Source organism: Nicotiana tabacum, chromosome 7, assembly GCF_000715075.1.
Source record: "Nicotiana tabacum cultivar K326 chromosome 7, ASM71507v2, whole genome shotgun sequence".
Lineage (NCBI taxonomy): Eukaryota > Viridiplantae > Streptophyta > Magnoliopsida > Solanales > Solanaceae > Nicotiana > Nicotiana tabacum.
This window is the reverse complement of record NC_134086.1, coordinates 153,449,676-153,466,422: the sequence shown is the minus strand read 5'-3', so window position 1 is coordinate 153,466,422 and position 16,747 is coordinate 153,449,676. Positions and strand designations below refer to the sequence as shown.

The 16,747-nt window shown below is 36.9% G+C and overlaps 1 protein-coding gene across 2 annotated transcripts; it reads left to right on the top strand.

The window, feature by feature from the left end:
- Nucleotides 1-10,783: 10,783 nt before the first annotated feature.
- On the top strand, nt 10,784-15,091 carry LOC107829089 (bifunctional protein FolD 4, chloroplastic). 2 transcript variants are annotated; one of them, XM_075217882.1, is made up of 6 exons: nt 10,784-11,167; nt 11,685-12,010; nt 12,808-13,044; nt 13,156-13,323; nt 13,638-13,831; nt 14,952-15,091. In XM_075217882.1, exons 1-5 carry the CDS (start codon nt 10,960-10,962, stop codon nt 13,806-13,808), a joined length of 1,110 nt encoding a protein of 369 aa, XP_075073983.1. In that variant the 5' UTR covers nt 10,784-10,959; the 3' UTR covers nt 13,809-13,831; nt 14,952-15,091. The 2 variants fall into 2 exon arrangements, with proteins under 2 accessions (XP_075073983.1, XP_016512010.1); XM_016656524.2 differs by lacking the exon at nt 14,952-15,091 and having other exon boundaries at nt 13,638-14,088.
- Nucleotides 15,092-16,747: the final 1,656 nt, after the last annotated feature.

The window sequence follows — 16,747 nt, the reverse complement described above, 5'->3', positions numbered from 1 at the left end:
AGCCCGATACAATTCTTATATGTGGTTTAAGTCGAGCCTATAAAATTTGGTAAGAAGCGGAAGTCGTTTGACGTGAATCGGACCGTATTTCAGAAAATTGAAAAATTTGAGGTTCTTAAGTGATTTCATGATTTTGATGCTAAATTCGTAGTTGTTGATGTTCTTTTGGCGATTTGATCATATGAGTAAGTTCATATGATTTTTTGAGTTAGTATGCGTGTTTGGTTTGGACCTCCGAGGGCTCGGGTGAGTTTCGGGTAGGTTCCGGGGTGTTTAGGCTTAGGAAATCACTGATGTTGCATTAGTTTTGGTGTAACCGCACCTGCGAGTCAAGCACCGCAGGTGCAAGCTCGCAGGTGCAAATAGTGGGTCGCAGGTGCGGTCCAGCCTCTCGCAGATGCGGACAAGCTCCCGCATAAGCAGTTCTGCAGGAGCGGGTCTCCACTTGCAGATGCGGCCCCAGCGGGCATAATCATTTCCGTAAAAGCGATTTGTTTTCCATACGTGCGATTTCGCAGGTGCGACCCAAGGACCACAGGTGCGAGAGTCGGGCAGTGGAGTCTTTTAAAACAAAACTTCAGCATTTTCTCTTTCAAAATTTCATAAAGATAGAAGGCCTAGGATGATTTTCATAAGAGATTTTCTTCCCAATTCATAAGTAAGTGTTCATTAACTGATTACTTTCAACTCTCTAATGTTTTTATCAACTTTTATCTAAAATCCTAGGGTTTTAATGGTAGAAAATTGGGGATTTGGATAGAGTTAGGGCTTTTTGAATAATTGGAATTTAGACCTCCTTTTGGAGTTGGATTTCGAAACTAATTACATGGGTGAATGGGTGATCGGGTTTTGGTCCGAACCTCGAGTTTTGACCAAATGGGCCCGGGGTCAACTTTTGACCTTTTGGGAAAATGATAGAAAACCTATAATTAAGCATTGGGTATGAATTCTTTAGCATTTATTGATGTTGTTAAATCAATTTGGACTAGATACGAGTTGTTTGGAGGCGAATTCTAAAGGAAAAACGATGTTTGAGGCTTCAGTTGGCTGTGAAAGTTCGAGGTAAGTGTTTGGTCTAACCTTAGCTTGAGGGATTAAGAGTTGTGTCCTATTTGCTATGTGTCACTTGTTGAGTACGACGTATAGGCATGGTGACGAGTATCTATACGTTGGTGTCAAGCATGACTGTGAGTCTTAAATTGAAATTGTTGTGTTCTTAATAAGTACTACGAATGCCTAAGTTGTTGATTCTCTATGTTGATCAAGGATTATGATTGTTCTCGTGGAAATTGCTTATGGTTGGGTATTGGTGCTAGTTGAGGTTTCATTGTGAAGTTAGATGTTGGAACAAGTTTGGTTATAGCTGATTTATCCTTGCCGGGACATATTTACTTATACTATCGATTTCCTTGCTGGGATAGTGTTGTTTTCCTTATTGTTCCCTTGCTGGGACTTTCATTGTGATTGGTGTTGAACTGTATATGTGGATCGGGTTGCACGCCGCAATAATATTATATTTGGATCGAGTTGCACGCTGCAACAATATTATATTTGGATCGGGTTGTACGCCGCAACAATATTATGTTGGGGTCGGGTTGCACGCTGCAACAATATTATATTTGGATCGGGTTGCACGCCGCAACAATATTATATTTGGATCGGGTTGCATGCCGCAATAATATTATGTTGGGGTCGGATTGCACGCCGCAACAATAATATAATTGGATCGGGTTGCACGCCGCAACAGTGTTTTTAAGATTTGGATCGGGTTGCACGCCGCAACAATAGATAATAAAAGTGTTTATTGATTGATAACGATTTCCTTATTCTTTTGCTGTGAATTTTAGATAGTTCTTTATGCTTTTCTCTTAAATTACTGTTGGTAAATGATATTTCCCGCAGCATGTCCCCCTCTTATCTTCAATTGTCTATTTCTGTTTATTTTCCGTTGTATATGATATAACTGCACAAGTTTATTTGGTAGTCTGATCCTAGCCTCATCACTACTTCGCCGGGGTTAGGCCAGGCACTTACCAGCACATGGGATCGGTTGTGCTGATACTACACTTTGCACTGTGTGCAGATCCCGGAGCAGCAGCTTTTGGACCATAGCTTTGGGTGGCTGCCTTCAGTCCAGTCAGAGATCCCGAGGTAGTCCTGCAGGCGTCCGCAGGCCCCGTCGTTCTCTTCTATCTTTATATTCTGTTTTCATTTACTTCAGAGACAGATTGTATCTTTCTTTCCAGACAATTGTTGTAGTATTCGTAGACGGTCCGTGATATTGTGACACCGGTTTCGGATAGAGATGTACTTGGTATTGTCGTACTTGTTTTGGCTAAGTTATCAGATTACGTCTTCCGCATGTCTTTATTTATTGTCAATATTTCATTGTTGATCGTATGTTGCTTTAAACTGTTAAAAGGGGATAAGTAAAAGAGTTAGTGAATCTATAATACTCGGCTTGCCTAGCTTCCACGAGTAGGTGCCATCACGACTCTCGAGGGTGGAAAATCTAGATCGTGACATAATATTTCTCAAAATATTTGTGCAACTTATACAAAGTTAAATTATTCCTTTAATCTTGATAGTAGTACTTGAAAATTGAAAACCCTTGACCGAGTAATAGAAGAAAATGGGAATATATGTTGAAATTTGTTGCATTAATAAGAAGTGAAAGAGAACACATAATAACTACAAGTAGTAACTATATTTAAAAGGAAGTTTACGGCTTTGGGGACTTTGAATTTCCTACTTCCAAGCTAAGGGCTATTTCTTAAAAACTACCATTCTATGTTGAATTAAAATGTAGTACTATTTAAGATTTTACTTAATTTTGGAACTTTAATAACTAAAATTAGTGTTTGACTATCATAGTAATAGTAATAGAGCCGTTAATACGGGTTTGGACCGTTGGCCAGCCCAATCCATGATTTAGCAGGGTAGGGCTAAAAATTTTGGAGCCCATTTAAAAGGGAGGCTTTTAAGCCCGGTCCGAGTAAGCCCGTGACCCGTGAGGCTTGACTGAAGCTGAGCTGGGCCGGCCCGTGGGCCTAATAAAAATATTCATTTAAAATATATAAAATATAAAAAGTATACTACCTCTAGCGATGGAAAGTGTCACGACCCAAATTCTATTATAGGTCGTGATGGCACCCAACACCATTGTTAGGCAAGCCAACCCCAATCAACTAGTGAGTTCTCATCTATTTTATTAAACAATCCCAACATTTACTTAAATTTAAAACAATCGATAAATAGCGAATTGTAAAGCAATTGAAACGGAAATGACTAAAGGAATTCACGATTTTAGGAATACAACCCAAAAATAATAGTCTACTAATGTGTGTGCCCAGGATCTAGTGTCACAAGTACGAGGACAACTAGTAGAATATACAAAAGAATACAACTATCCTACTGCCTGAAATAGAATAGACAGTAATAACAAAAGGAGAGACTCCGGCATGTTGTTGAATGGCTCGAAAGGCGGCAGCTCATCGTGAAGTCTCAGTCCAGGATCACGTATGCGCGCCGGGCGGGTAACTAGATGCACCTGCCTCAGATCCTGTACAATTAAGTACAGAAGCGTAGTATGAGTACATAAACAATATGTACCCAGTAAGTATCCAGTCTAACCTCGAAGAAGTAGTGACGAGGGGTCGACTTGACACTTACTAGGGTCAATAATAATATAATTTAGGTGTTACGCTAAGCATAGATAGCATGAATAATAATGACAGTTAAGATCATGGAAAAGTAATATATTCTTTCATAAACAACATATCAAGTTTCAGTCATATCATGTAACACTTACATTTCCAGTATTTAAGCAGTGTAAATCACGGGAAATTCCAAATAAATAACATGCGCACATTATGCCGAGGTCATACGGTCCAGTCCAACATAATATTAAACTGTGAACTGCTAGAGAGTCGAATAGCGCGAACCATAAATGCATCTATTTACTACCGAGGCGCTCGACCCGATCCACAAATAATAATTTATTATTAAGAAGCACATATTGTCCATTTATAGCCAAGTAATTCATACAAATTCTCAAGTAAGTGAGTTTAGCCGTCTATATTTGTTTACCAATTTCCAGCATGACTTAAGTGATCCTAGTAGCAAGTAAGGATGCAAGTATTTGCAAGTATAGCATGATACGGGTCCTAAACTACCCGGACCATTAGCATAATAGTAGCTACATACGGACTCTCGTCACTACGTACGTACATAGCCCCCACAGATAGTTACATACATTTATTTAATTCACCTATGGGGTTAATTTCCTCTTACAAGATTTGAAAGGAGACTTACCTTGCCCCAAATCTTACTTCCAAATTCAAGAATGCGCTCAAACCCTCCAATCGGAGCCGAACGATATTGCCAAGTTGCAAATGATCCCTTGCTTTTTTTAGTGAGATGATCTGGATAGTAATAATATTAGAATCCTTACTCTTTGCCCTCTTTTTCTAATGATCTATGTATTTCCAATTTATTTTGCTTAGCTTTAAAAAAAAAACCTACTTGAGAATAATATGTAGAATACTATCTCTTATTCTTCATGATAAAGAAGTGGTTTCAGTGTAAAAATTCACTGGCCACTCTTTGGGCGGCTATTAGAGTTTAATCAGTTTTTCAAATGCTTAGCAAAGTAGCCATTGGTCCATGTGTTAGAAAAGTAACTACATGGCTATTAGAGTTTAACCAGTTAGTAAAGTAGCCATTGATTCATATGAGTTAGAAAAGTAAGTTTGTTGATCAAATTCTTGTGTGATCCAATAGGACTTAAAATCCTTGTGCTTTGAACTCACATCCTATCGGACCCCATTGATTCATCGTGCTCATTAGCAAAAGATTGCATATGTTTTGTTGGGATTATCCTTTTATTTAGGAATTATTTATTTAATATTTGTTGGTCTTTTATTTAGTTGAATTGGTCAGCTCCTAGTTATTAAGATGTGGACGAGTGGTTTTAGTTGACATAGTGGAGTCTGTTAAGAGTCCTAGTTAATATTTGTTTAGTCGTGGGTTTGTGGGTTTCATGCGCAGTCATGAAGTCTCTGTAAAAGCCTACATAATGGCTTCTTCTGTTGCAAATAAATGTGTAAGCTTGCACTAATAAAAATCTCATCTTGTCCATTTTCTTATCTGCTCTATTTTATCAGTGGTATCAGAGCAAGGTTAGATCCAGAAAGAAAAACTCTGTAAGAAAGAGAGTTTACCCAAAAACAAAAAAAAATTGTTCCTCATCTATAGCTTCAGAGAGCAATTTTGTGCAGGCAGCTATTCCCTGTTTTTTGATGGCCACTATGACCATTGGAGTATGCTGATAGAGAGTTTCTTACGGTCAAAAGAATATTGGCCAATTGTTGAAGACGGCATTAAAGCGCCAGTAGTAGGCGAAACTTTGACGGATGCTCAAAAGACTGAGTTCGAAGCAAGAAAGCTTAAAGATTTAAAGGCAAAAAGTTATCTCTTTCAGGCTATTGAGCGTCTCATCTTGGAAACCATTCTTTACAAAGAAACTTCCAAGGATATATGGGATTCTATGAAGAAAAAGTATCAAGGCTCTACAAGAGTGAAGCAAGCACAAGTTCAAGCCTTGAGGAGGGACTTCAAAACCTTGCAGTTGAAGGAAAGAGAATCTGTCACCAACTACTATGCTAGAACCATGGAGATATGCAACAAGATGCAATTCCATGGTGAAAACATGGGCGACGTCATAATAGTGAAAAAGATATTGCGCTCTCTGATGCCAAAGTATGATTATGTTGTTTGCTCCATTGAGGAGTCAAAAGACATAGATGCACTATCGCTTGACGAATTGCAGAGTTCCTTATTGGTGCATGAGCAGAAGATGAACGGTAGTTCAACTTCCGATGAACAGACTTTGAAGGCTTCTACTTTTATTTCTTCTTCTAGTCCTAGAGGAAGGGATAGAGATAGAGGTCGAGGCAGAGGCAAAGGCGATCATGGAGGTAGAGATTCTAGCAGGAATTTCAAAGCAAATAATGACCAATCTCAAGGCAAAGGCAGAGGTCGAGATACTGACAAATCCAAGGTTGAATGCTACAGATGTCATAAATTTGGCCATTATGCATCTGAATGTTATACTAGGCTGCCTAATGATAAAGAAAAGGAAGAGAAGTCTAATTACGTGGAGAATAAGGAAGGGGAGACCTTGTTGATGGCAATTCAAGTAGAGAAGGAACCCGAGCAAGATGTTTGGTATTTAGACACAGGCTGCACTAATCACATGACTGGAAGTAAGTCTTGCTTTTCTTACTTAAATGAAGGCTTCCGTTCTAAAGTTAGTTTTGGTGATTGTTCTACTGTGGATGCAATGGGAAAAGGTGACATCAAGATTAAAACCAAGAATGGTTTTGTGGAAACAATCTCTAATGTGTTATATGTTCCCGACTTGAAAAGCAACTTACTGAGTGTTGGTCAGTTGCAAGAGAAAGGTTATGTCATCGCTATTAAGAAGGGTGAGTGTGAAATTTATGATCCTATGAGAGGAGCTATTGCAATAATTCAGTTGAGTTCCAACAGATTATTTCCCATAAAGATTGATAGTATTCAATCTTGTTTGATGACAGAAGTGAAGGATCCCTCATGGCTGTGGCATTTTCGTTATGGTCATTTGAGTTTTGGAGGATTGAAGACACTTCAGCAGAAGAATATGGTCACAGGTCTTCCTCAAATTACTGCTCCTTCACAAATTTGTGAAGAATGTGTTGTTGGAAAAAAACACCGATCTCAGTTCCCGAAAGGAAAATCATGGTGACCAAAGCATGTTTTGGAGTTGGTTCACTCTGACATTTGTGGATCAATAAGACCAATCTCTAATGGAGGCAAAAGGTATTTTATTACCTTTATTGACGATTATTCTCGAAAGACCTGGATATACTTTTTGCAAGAAAAATCAGAAGCTTTTAATGTATTTAGAATCTTCAAAGCTCACGTGGAGAATGAGACAGGAAGGACAATTAAGAGCCTCCAAACGGATCGTGGAGACGAATATTTCTCTAAGTCATTTGCAGAATTTTGTGGGACTCATGGCATTCGAAAAGAGCTCACAACAGCATATACACCACAACAGTATCGGAGAGGAAGAATAGAACCATTCTCAACACGGTTCGAAGCTTACTGGCTCGAGGAAGAGTTCCAAAGGCGTTTTGGCCAGAAGCAGTAAATTGGAGCACTCATGTTTTGAATAGAAGTCCAACATTTTCTGTTAAAAATATGACTCCAGAGGAAGCTTGGACCGGAAGGAAACCGGCTGTAGACCATTTCAGAATTTTTGGGTGCATTGCTTATGCACATGTCCCTGATGCAAAAAGAAAGAAGCTTGATGATAGAGGTGAAAAATGTGTTTTTCAGCCCTTGCTCAATTTGGCTCAGACCTTGATGCTGCGACTCAGTTGGTGTTAGCGAAGCATCCAAGGCATACAAGAAGTTCAATCCTTTGACAAAAAAGGTTGTGACCAGCAGAGATGTTATTTTTGATGAAGAAAATACTTGGGATTGGATTATGCAGCAGTCTACTCCAATCTTCATTGATAATGAGGTCGAAGAAGCAGCTGCAATACCCCAAAATTCTGAAAGTTCTACTCCAGCAGCTGCTGAAATTTTACCATCAGCTTTGGAAGAAACTGATGCAGCGGATGAGTCTCTTCGTCGTGCTCGCAAAAGGCCTGCTTGGATGATGGATTATGAGGTAACCGGTATTAATATCAATGAGGAGACAATTGCTCATTTTGCATTGTTTGCAGATTGTGACCCAATAACTTTTGAAAGTGCTGTTCAAGAAGCAAAATGGAAGGAGGCAATGGATGTTGAAATTTCAGCAATTGAAAAGAATGACACTTGGGAGCTTACTGATCTTCCAAAAGGGAAAAAGTCAATTAGAGTCAAATGGGTTTATAAAACCAAACTCAATGAGAATGGTGAAGTTGACAAGTACAAGGCGCGCTTGGTGGCTAAAGGATATAAGCAAGAGTATGGTGTGGACTATAAGGATGTCTTTGCTCTAGTAGTTAGACTTGATACCATTAGGTTGGTGGTAGCATTGGCAGCCCAAAACAACTGGCCGATTTATCAACTAGACGTGAAATCAGCCTTCTTACATGGAGAATTGCAAGAGCACGTATATATAGATAAACCTTCTGGTTACGTAAAGCATGGCAGTGAACATAAGGTTTATAGATTGAAAAAAGCATTATATGGGCTAAAACAAGCTCCACGAGCTTGGTATAGTCGCATTAATGCTTATTTCAGTATGGCAGATTTCAAAAAATGCCCATATGAGCATACGCTTTATACAAAAATTGAAGATGGGAAGCTTGTCTTTGTATGCTTATATGTGGATGACTTGATCTATACTGGAAATGATCATGTGCTGCTTAAAAATCTTAAGCAATCGATGACGACTGAGTTTGATATGTCGGATCTTGGGTTGATGCATTATTTTCTAGGCATTGAAGTGAAGCAGACTTCTACTGGAATTTTTATCTCACAAAGGAAATATGTCCAGGAAATTTGATGAGATTTGAAATGCCAAAGTGTAATTCTGTCACCACACCAGCAGAGGCGGGGCTGAAGTTGGAGAAAGATCCCATAGGGAAGAAAATTGACAGCACCTTCTACAAGCAAATTGTGGGGAGTTTGATGTATTTAACAGCCACTAGACCTGATATAATGTACTCTGTAAGTCTTAGAAGCAGATACACAGAAAATCCTAAAGAGATTCACTTGTTGGCTGCTAAGAGAATTCTCAGGTATTTGTAAGGAACTATTGATTTTGGCATTCTGTACAAGAAAGAAGGAAAGTCAGATTTAATCGGCTTTGCGGATAGTGATTTTGCTGGAGATAAAGATGATAGAAAAAGCACATCCGGTTATGTTTTTATGTTTGGATCAGGTGCTATTTCATGGTGTTCCAAGAAGCAACCAATTGTTACTTTATCAGCCACAGAAGCAGAGTTTGTGGCAGCAATTGTGTCTGCTACTTAAGCAAATTGGTTAAAGAATATTCTTGCTGAACTTCGTCTTCTTCCGCAGAAATCAACTCCAATTTATTGTGACAATGGTTCAGCGATTAAGCTATCTAAAAATCCAGTTTTACACGGGAGGAGCAAACACATTGATGTGAAATTTCACTTCCTGAGAGATCTCACGAAAGAGAAGATCATTGATGTTGTCTACTGCAGAAGTGAAGACCAAGTTGCTGATATTTTAACCAAGCCTCTCAATTATGCAGCATTTGTGAAGCTGAGAAAGCTACTGGGAGTTTGCACTTTGAGGGAGTTTAGTTAATGTTTGTTTAGTCGTGGGTTTGTAAAAGCCTATATAATGGCTGTGCAAATAAATGTGTGAGCTTGCACTATTCAAATTCCCATCTTGTTCACTTTCTTATCTGCTCTATTTTATCATGTTTGCCGTCAAAACTTTTCATCTATTTATTGTAGATTAAAAAATGATTTTTGCGCCTATCTCCTCTTCTCCTCTAAAATCCTCTACTTTTCATTATATTTTAATTTTAATTTTCGAATGTTCAAGTGTCCATTAATAACGTCAAAAGATGATTAGAGTGAAATAACACAATAAAAATCAGGACATGTGCCAAAACTATAAATCATACACTCAATCAAATTATTTGCATATTAGTCTCAAGTTAGTTGAAATCGTAAATAATTCATTCTATCCCAATCAAATTCTAATATTTAGACAATTCACTATATATCAATTATTTTTACCTTAATTAACAACGTATCATATTCTCTTTCAACTGAACTCAAGGGTGCACCATCACCATCTATAATTTAGTGGTATAGAGGAACAGTCTCATGAAATAGGTATGGATTCAATACCTCATTGTTCCCTTCCACTTCTCCTTCTGCCTCCCAATGTAATAAAAGAAGTTGTAGAAGAAAAAGATCTAAGGGATCCAAATAATATTTTTACCAGTGTTTTGTACGCCGGGGCGTTTGAAGCGCGTTTTTGTAGTGAGGCGTAAGCCCTAGAGACTTTTTCAAATTAAAATAAATTTATTGAATAAGTCCTTCATATGTTACCCAAATTCTCAAAAGTCAGCTTGTAATTACTTAAAAGTTTTAAAAAGGAACTGAAACGTATTAAATTTAAAAGTCAACACCTTTTTTATTGATTGAAGCCCTAATTTATGGTCTTTCTCAATTCTTTATCTTGTCCACTAGTCTGTTAATATCTCTCGAAAGCAACGAATATTCAATATTTTTTTTTTACAAATACAAAGAGAACTTCATTCTCCTTCATAGCAACAAGTTTAAAGTTTAAATTGCAGGTTAGTCTTCTTTTTTATTCCTCCATGTAGAAAACTTTATTCTTTTCGACTCAAGTTATTCGTGTTTGTAAGTAGCGTATAATAGATTATTTTAACTAGTTTTTTGTGGGGATGGAGCACATGTCTCTCTCCATAATAGCGCACACGTGTGTATACATACATATACATACATACATACATACATACATATATATACATATGTATGTATGTGTGTGTATATATATTCACATATTTATAGTTTTCTTTAATTTTTATATAATTTTATCTGTGTATTATAATTATATTATTTTATAAAACATTAAAAATTAAATACCAATGGGGCTTGCCTTCTATTAAAACACTGATTTTTACTCATTTATTTAGCTTTTTCGTTTAGCTAAAAACGACGCCGTCTAAAAATCTGAAAAGACATGCTTGTTTTTTCCTCCGCCTCCGCCTCCTCCTCTGGCCACTCAGATTATTCCAGTTCCAAAAGAAATATAAAACGAGCTCCTTTTTCTGATTAATGCTCATAAACCCTACCCAAAATCATAAAAAAACAAAAAATCTAAAACCCCAAACACGCATAAAACACACAAAAAGGTGCAAGCATAGGGCTGAGATTGAGACCTCAAGTTCACCTTCTTGGTCGGAACATGGCGTCATCTCCGGTAACAATGATGAAGATAAAGGTACACGACTGCTCTCCGCCGTCAACCGCCGCAGCTCGGCTCCTACCGTTTTTTCGGCGCCACCAAATTCACTTCCGTTCCTCTGTGGGTCCCCTTCAGAACCCATGTTTTCCCAGAACCATCATCACGCGTGCATCTCGCTCATCTTTTTCCTCTTCCTCCGTCATCACTGGTAAATTCTGTTAAAAATATCGCACAGTCAATTCATTTAATTTTCATATGATGAATCAAAGTTGCAAATACTATAAATCACAGTTTCTTATAGTTTAAAAGTTAAAAAAGAATTGGTAATTTTGCTTTAGGTTGGATGAATAAAAAGCTTAAGCTAGAAAATGATCTTTTATAGGATTCAAAGATCTAATGGGATTTTTTTATGGTATAGATATACAAAGTTCAGACCTTTAGTCAATTAACTGCCGAATTTGTTCGGATAGATATATCTTGTAAACTTAGTTTCTCAATTTAGCAACTTCACCTTTCACTGCAAGACTTCACTTTGACCAACGAATATATAGTTTTAATACTTAGTATTTGAAGAGTTATGACTTCATTGAGCTTTAGTAGTTGTAGGTAAGCTAGTTGAGAATTTCGTGTGTTCAGAGTGTTGGTGTTTGGCTCGCTATTTGGCTTTGTTGGATTCATTCTGCCTATTATTCTTAACGTTTTTCATTATTCTCGTTATTGTGCAGCCTCAATGACTACTGAGGCATCAGCAAAAGTTATTGATGGGAAAAAAATTGCAAAAGATGTCAGAGATGAAATAACTGCTGAAATATCTAGGATGAAAGATTCGATAGGTGTTGTTCCTGGCCTGGCAGTTGTACTTGTTGGGGACAGGAAGGATTCTGCAACTTACGTCCGCAACAAGAAAAAAGCTTGTGAAGCTGTTGGGATCAAATCGTATGAAGTGTGTTTGCCTGAAGACTCAACAGAAGAAGAAGTTCTCAAGTATATCTCAGGCTTCAATGATGATCCTATGGTTCATGGAATTCTTGTTCAGCTACCGTTACCCTCTGTATGCTACCATACTTCATTCATTGTCTTTTATTGCTGAATTCTTAAGAGTTATGAATGTTATAGGCATGGCTTGATCTGAATAAGATTCAAAATGGATATAGATGAATTAATATGTTCCCAGAATTATGTCTGAAATATTGGATTTTAGAGTAAGAAACCATAAGCTTGCCTCTGCTCAATTTGTCAGATAGTACACGAAGACATTATTTGTGGTTCCCAATCAGATTTTTGTTGTGTAGTTTCACCAAGCTAGTGTCTCAACATATTTTACTTCTTTTAGAAGCGGTAATTGGTATTAAACATATAGTTGCTTGAATTGAAGTTTGATCTAACTTTGACTGACTAGTTTATTATTTTCTGAATGGATTTTGTGTATTATTATAGATGTAACTCGTGGATGCATTTTATGTACACTTGAGTAATTGTGCATTCTAGCATGCTCATGCTTCTACTTAAGCAATTCCTGCCAATGCAATAATCTTATCCTTTCTTGTTGTACTCATCACATGCAATATAGCATGTTGATATATAAGGTTCAATTGAATTATAACTCTTTAACAGGTGTGTGAATGGAACAAAAATCTCTTCTTTTGTTGCACGCGTGTGTGGTTGATTCATATGTCTATCATATTGCTGTATGATGCAAAAAATGCTTTGTTGGACTAGCTCTTTGTTGTTAAAGATGAGTTAATAGATAAAGAATAAAAAGCTACAGTACTTAGATAGTTATTAATGTCTTTTTAGGCTGTTGTCTTCTAATTATTGATTAATATGTATTTATCAACTTTGGATCAGCATATGAATGAACAGAACATCTTAAATGCTGTTTGCATTGAGAAGGATGTGGATGGATTCCACCCACTAAATATTGGCCGGCTAGCGATGCGAGGTAGAGAACCATTATTTGTTCCATGTACACCTAAAGGATGCATTGAGTTGCTGCATCGGTATAATGTGGAGATCAAGGGGAAAAGAGCTGTTGTTGTTGGCAGGAGTAATATCGTCGGAACGCCGGCTGCTCTGCTTCTGCAGGTAATATACTAGTGTGCAATGAGTTTCTTTCTAATAGCATGGTATTGAACTCTTATAATATCTATGTAATTATTTTTGTCCTTCTCTATGTTCTTCCTGTATTTACCCTAGAGGGAAGATGCCACTGTCAGCATTGTCCATTCCAGAACCAAGAAACCTGAGGAGATCACGAGACAAGCAGATATCATAATCTCAGCTGTAGGTCAACCAAACATGGTTAGAGGCAGCTGGATCAAGCCTGGGGCTGTGATTATTGATGTCGGGATCAATCCTGTTGAGGTGTGAAATCTACGAACTGTCTCCTTATTCTCATCCCTTGTCATTATGCATTATACTTGTGTATGATATTGCCTCTCCTCGTGATCCTCTTAAAACAAAGATATAAAATGTGCATGGGCATATGCTTGTTCGTAAGGCCAGTTAAAGAATGTATTAGCCATTTTATGGTGGATAATTCAAAGATCACAACTTGTCACCCTAATTAACAAAAAATCAAAACGTGAAAAAGGAAAGAGATCACAGCTTCTTACTTCCTGTAATGCATGTTTTCCTTCTCATTGCCCCTTGATGACAGCTGATGTTTATGTAAACAGGATGCTACAAATCCTCGTGGCTATCGGCTAGTTGGAGATGTTTGTTATGAAGAGGCCAGCAAAGTTGCTTCAGCTATCACTCCTGTTCCTGGGGGAGTTGGACCCATGACTATAGCAATGCTTCTCTCTAATACTTTGTTATCAGCAAAGCGAATTCACAACTTCAACTGAGATTTTAAAATTCGTTACTCTAGGTAGGTGGTGCATATCTTTGAGCTTCAGATGGCTTCCTAACTAGTCTAGATTCGCATTGGATAGGCCCACATAAGGGGGTAAAACGCTCCCTAGTTTTCTATTCTCGGGGCACAAACTCGAGTCCTCCGGTTAATGGTAGAGGGATCCTAATTATTCCACCACATTCCTTGGTAGTTTTTATTTACTTTGCTCCATCATCAAAGTTTAGCATGTATTTTCTACCTTTCTTATATCTTATATCCCATTTGGACGTGGCACAACATAAGTATAAATGTTGAAAATATATGTCCGACATAAAATAAGGAGTGGTGGACGTGACTTTTTACTTTTTGATGGATATAGCGGAAAAGGTTACACCAAGAATTACAAAAGTTGGTTGTGTAAGACCTTTTCCTTTTCATTTTGGTTTTTTTTTTTAATTATACTGAAGAAAAATACTCAATTTAGGATGAAGTTTTGCCAAAATATGACAATTATTAAAGAGTTAAAAGTCCCTAAAACTTTTTTCATTAGTTATAATTATTTATATTAGTAAGATTTTTTTTAAGTTAACAAAACATTAACATTTGTTTTAATACACTACACTGGTTATAGTTATCAAATATTTTATTACTTGATGTGAATATTTGCATAATTTAACTTAAAATTTTAAAATATTAGACAATGTTATATTGTGGAATATGCAAAAGAAAACTTAAAACCTTGAAAGAACAATTGTTAAGACAGTACAATTTTTTCTTGGTTATCCAAATTAATCATGTCTATTTGTCCAACTGTTATCATATTAGTAATGCTATTTCCTCACATCTTCCTAAGTTTTGGTTTTAGGCATCCGATTTTATTGAGCCGCTGCCTTTGTGGACAGTTTTACCTGTCTATTAAAGCTCAAAAGAAATACTAGTATAACGTGTAATTTTGATTTAAAGATCCTTTTGGACTCGTATGTTAGAACTTAGAGTTACAATAGGCAATTATTACTAGTTGCTGATTTTAGGATATTAGTCGTCACTAGTCTCCAAAGACCTGCTTCTTTTTCTTTGTAAATTATATTTTTGTTTCTTTAAAGTAATTAATTTATCTTTAATATTGTAATTGAGAATATTTTATTATTTCTTGCAGCACAGTACAGTACTCTCATTGCTGAAATTCCTTGCCGGCACGTCGAACGCCCCTCAAAAACTAAACATACATGCTAATTTGGGTTCCCCTACGTCCATTCATCTCCCAGCTACAATGCATTGGGACATAATTTCTAAACTTGGCAACCATTCTTGACCTAGTAAGTCCTTCAGTAAAGATACTTTGAATTATACTTCTTCTTTTGGGTTATGGTTATGCTGAAACATATGCTATTCTAATTGCAGTTAGTATTATGTGTTACGTGGAGAGGAATAGGAGGTATGCCACATTCGACATATTTGATGAAAGAGATCATCAGTTAATCACCAATCACCATTACTGATACCGTAAGCAGCATGCACTTCAATGTAGGGTGCTTATCGGGCCGATAATTACGTTTAACGGTTCGGTTTATCGGTTATCGGATTATAAATATAGTAATCCGCTAGCCATCCAATAAGACAACTCGGCTAAATCGAATAGAATTTTGTTTATCATAGCATCTTGCTGCTCTAGCTTCACAACTTGATCATATGTTGTTCTAATATATATTCGAGGCACTTTCTTTGCACATGACAATAAATTCCACAATATATTATGTACATGTTGGATATGAGACTATCTCAATCACTGCACCCAAATGAAACAGCAGCCTTAATTATCAAGCCAAATCACAGGAATGGAGCAGAGAAGAAAGAACTGTGATCACTTTCCATTGGCCTTTTTCTTTTCTTTTTAATTATAGCATCTTGCTGCACTTTCTCTGTTCTAATGTATATGTTGTTCTCATATCCAACATGTACATAGTATACTGTGGGATCTATTACTCTGGAACAAATTTTTTTAATACTTCTGTAAATATAAAAAATTTTAACGAGTTAACGGTTTATCCGATAAGAAAATTGAGTAATCCATCCCCAAACAGTTAAGCCGTTAATTATAAAATTTCAATCCGTTCACCATCTGTTACTCCAATAACAATAAGCAATAAGTCATCGATTCGATTAACGATTATGATTCGGTTTTAAACGGCCCTAGGTGAACGAAGGAGTTGACCCTATTAGGTTTCATCTTGCTACAGCCCCAATTTCTGCCTACACGTGGTCATCTTATAATGCCACCACAGTGACCATCATTCAAAGGGGCGTCGATTCCTAAATTATATTCCCACTTGGGGAGCTGGGGCAAACCGTATATACATACTTGTAAACCAGCCTTTTACTAAACTACAGCTGGTTATGCCAATAAATAATTTCTTCTATACAAACTTTACAAATGTGGCATTAAATAAAAACACCATACTTGCCTTTGCATTCCTTCCCCTTTTTTTTGGTGGTTTCTTGGGTCCAAGCAATGCAAAATCATATCGATAGTGTTCACCTTAGTTCCCTACTAAATAAGAACGTACTGCGGTTTGTCCTTGTCCAGATAGTCTCAAAGGTTTTTGACTCAAAAATAAGTTTTACCAGTCATACTGACATTTTTGCTAAGGAAGTCGTTTTTCGTGAAAAATATATTCTAATAGTTTGTTGGTAAGTTAATATACTTTACAAAAATATACATATTCAAAGTTATGTTGGCACATTGTAGAGAGTTCTGATGAAAATATGTGTAAAGAATTAATGGCTAAGTATCAACTAGAGCAACTGATATATGAAGTAGGCGTTTGGACATAAGAATTGTAAAATTCCAAAAATGGTGGAAAAAAATTTCAAGTGAAAATGGTATTTAAAATTTAGAGTTGTGTTTGGACATAAATTTCAGTTTGGAATGTTTTTGAAGTTTTGTGAGTGATT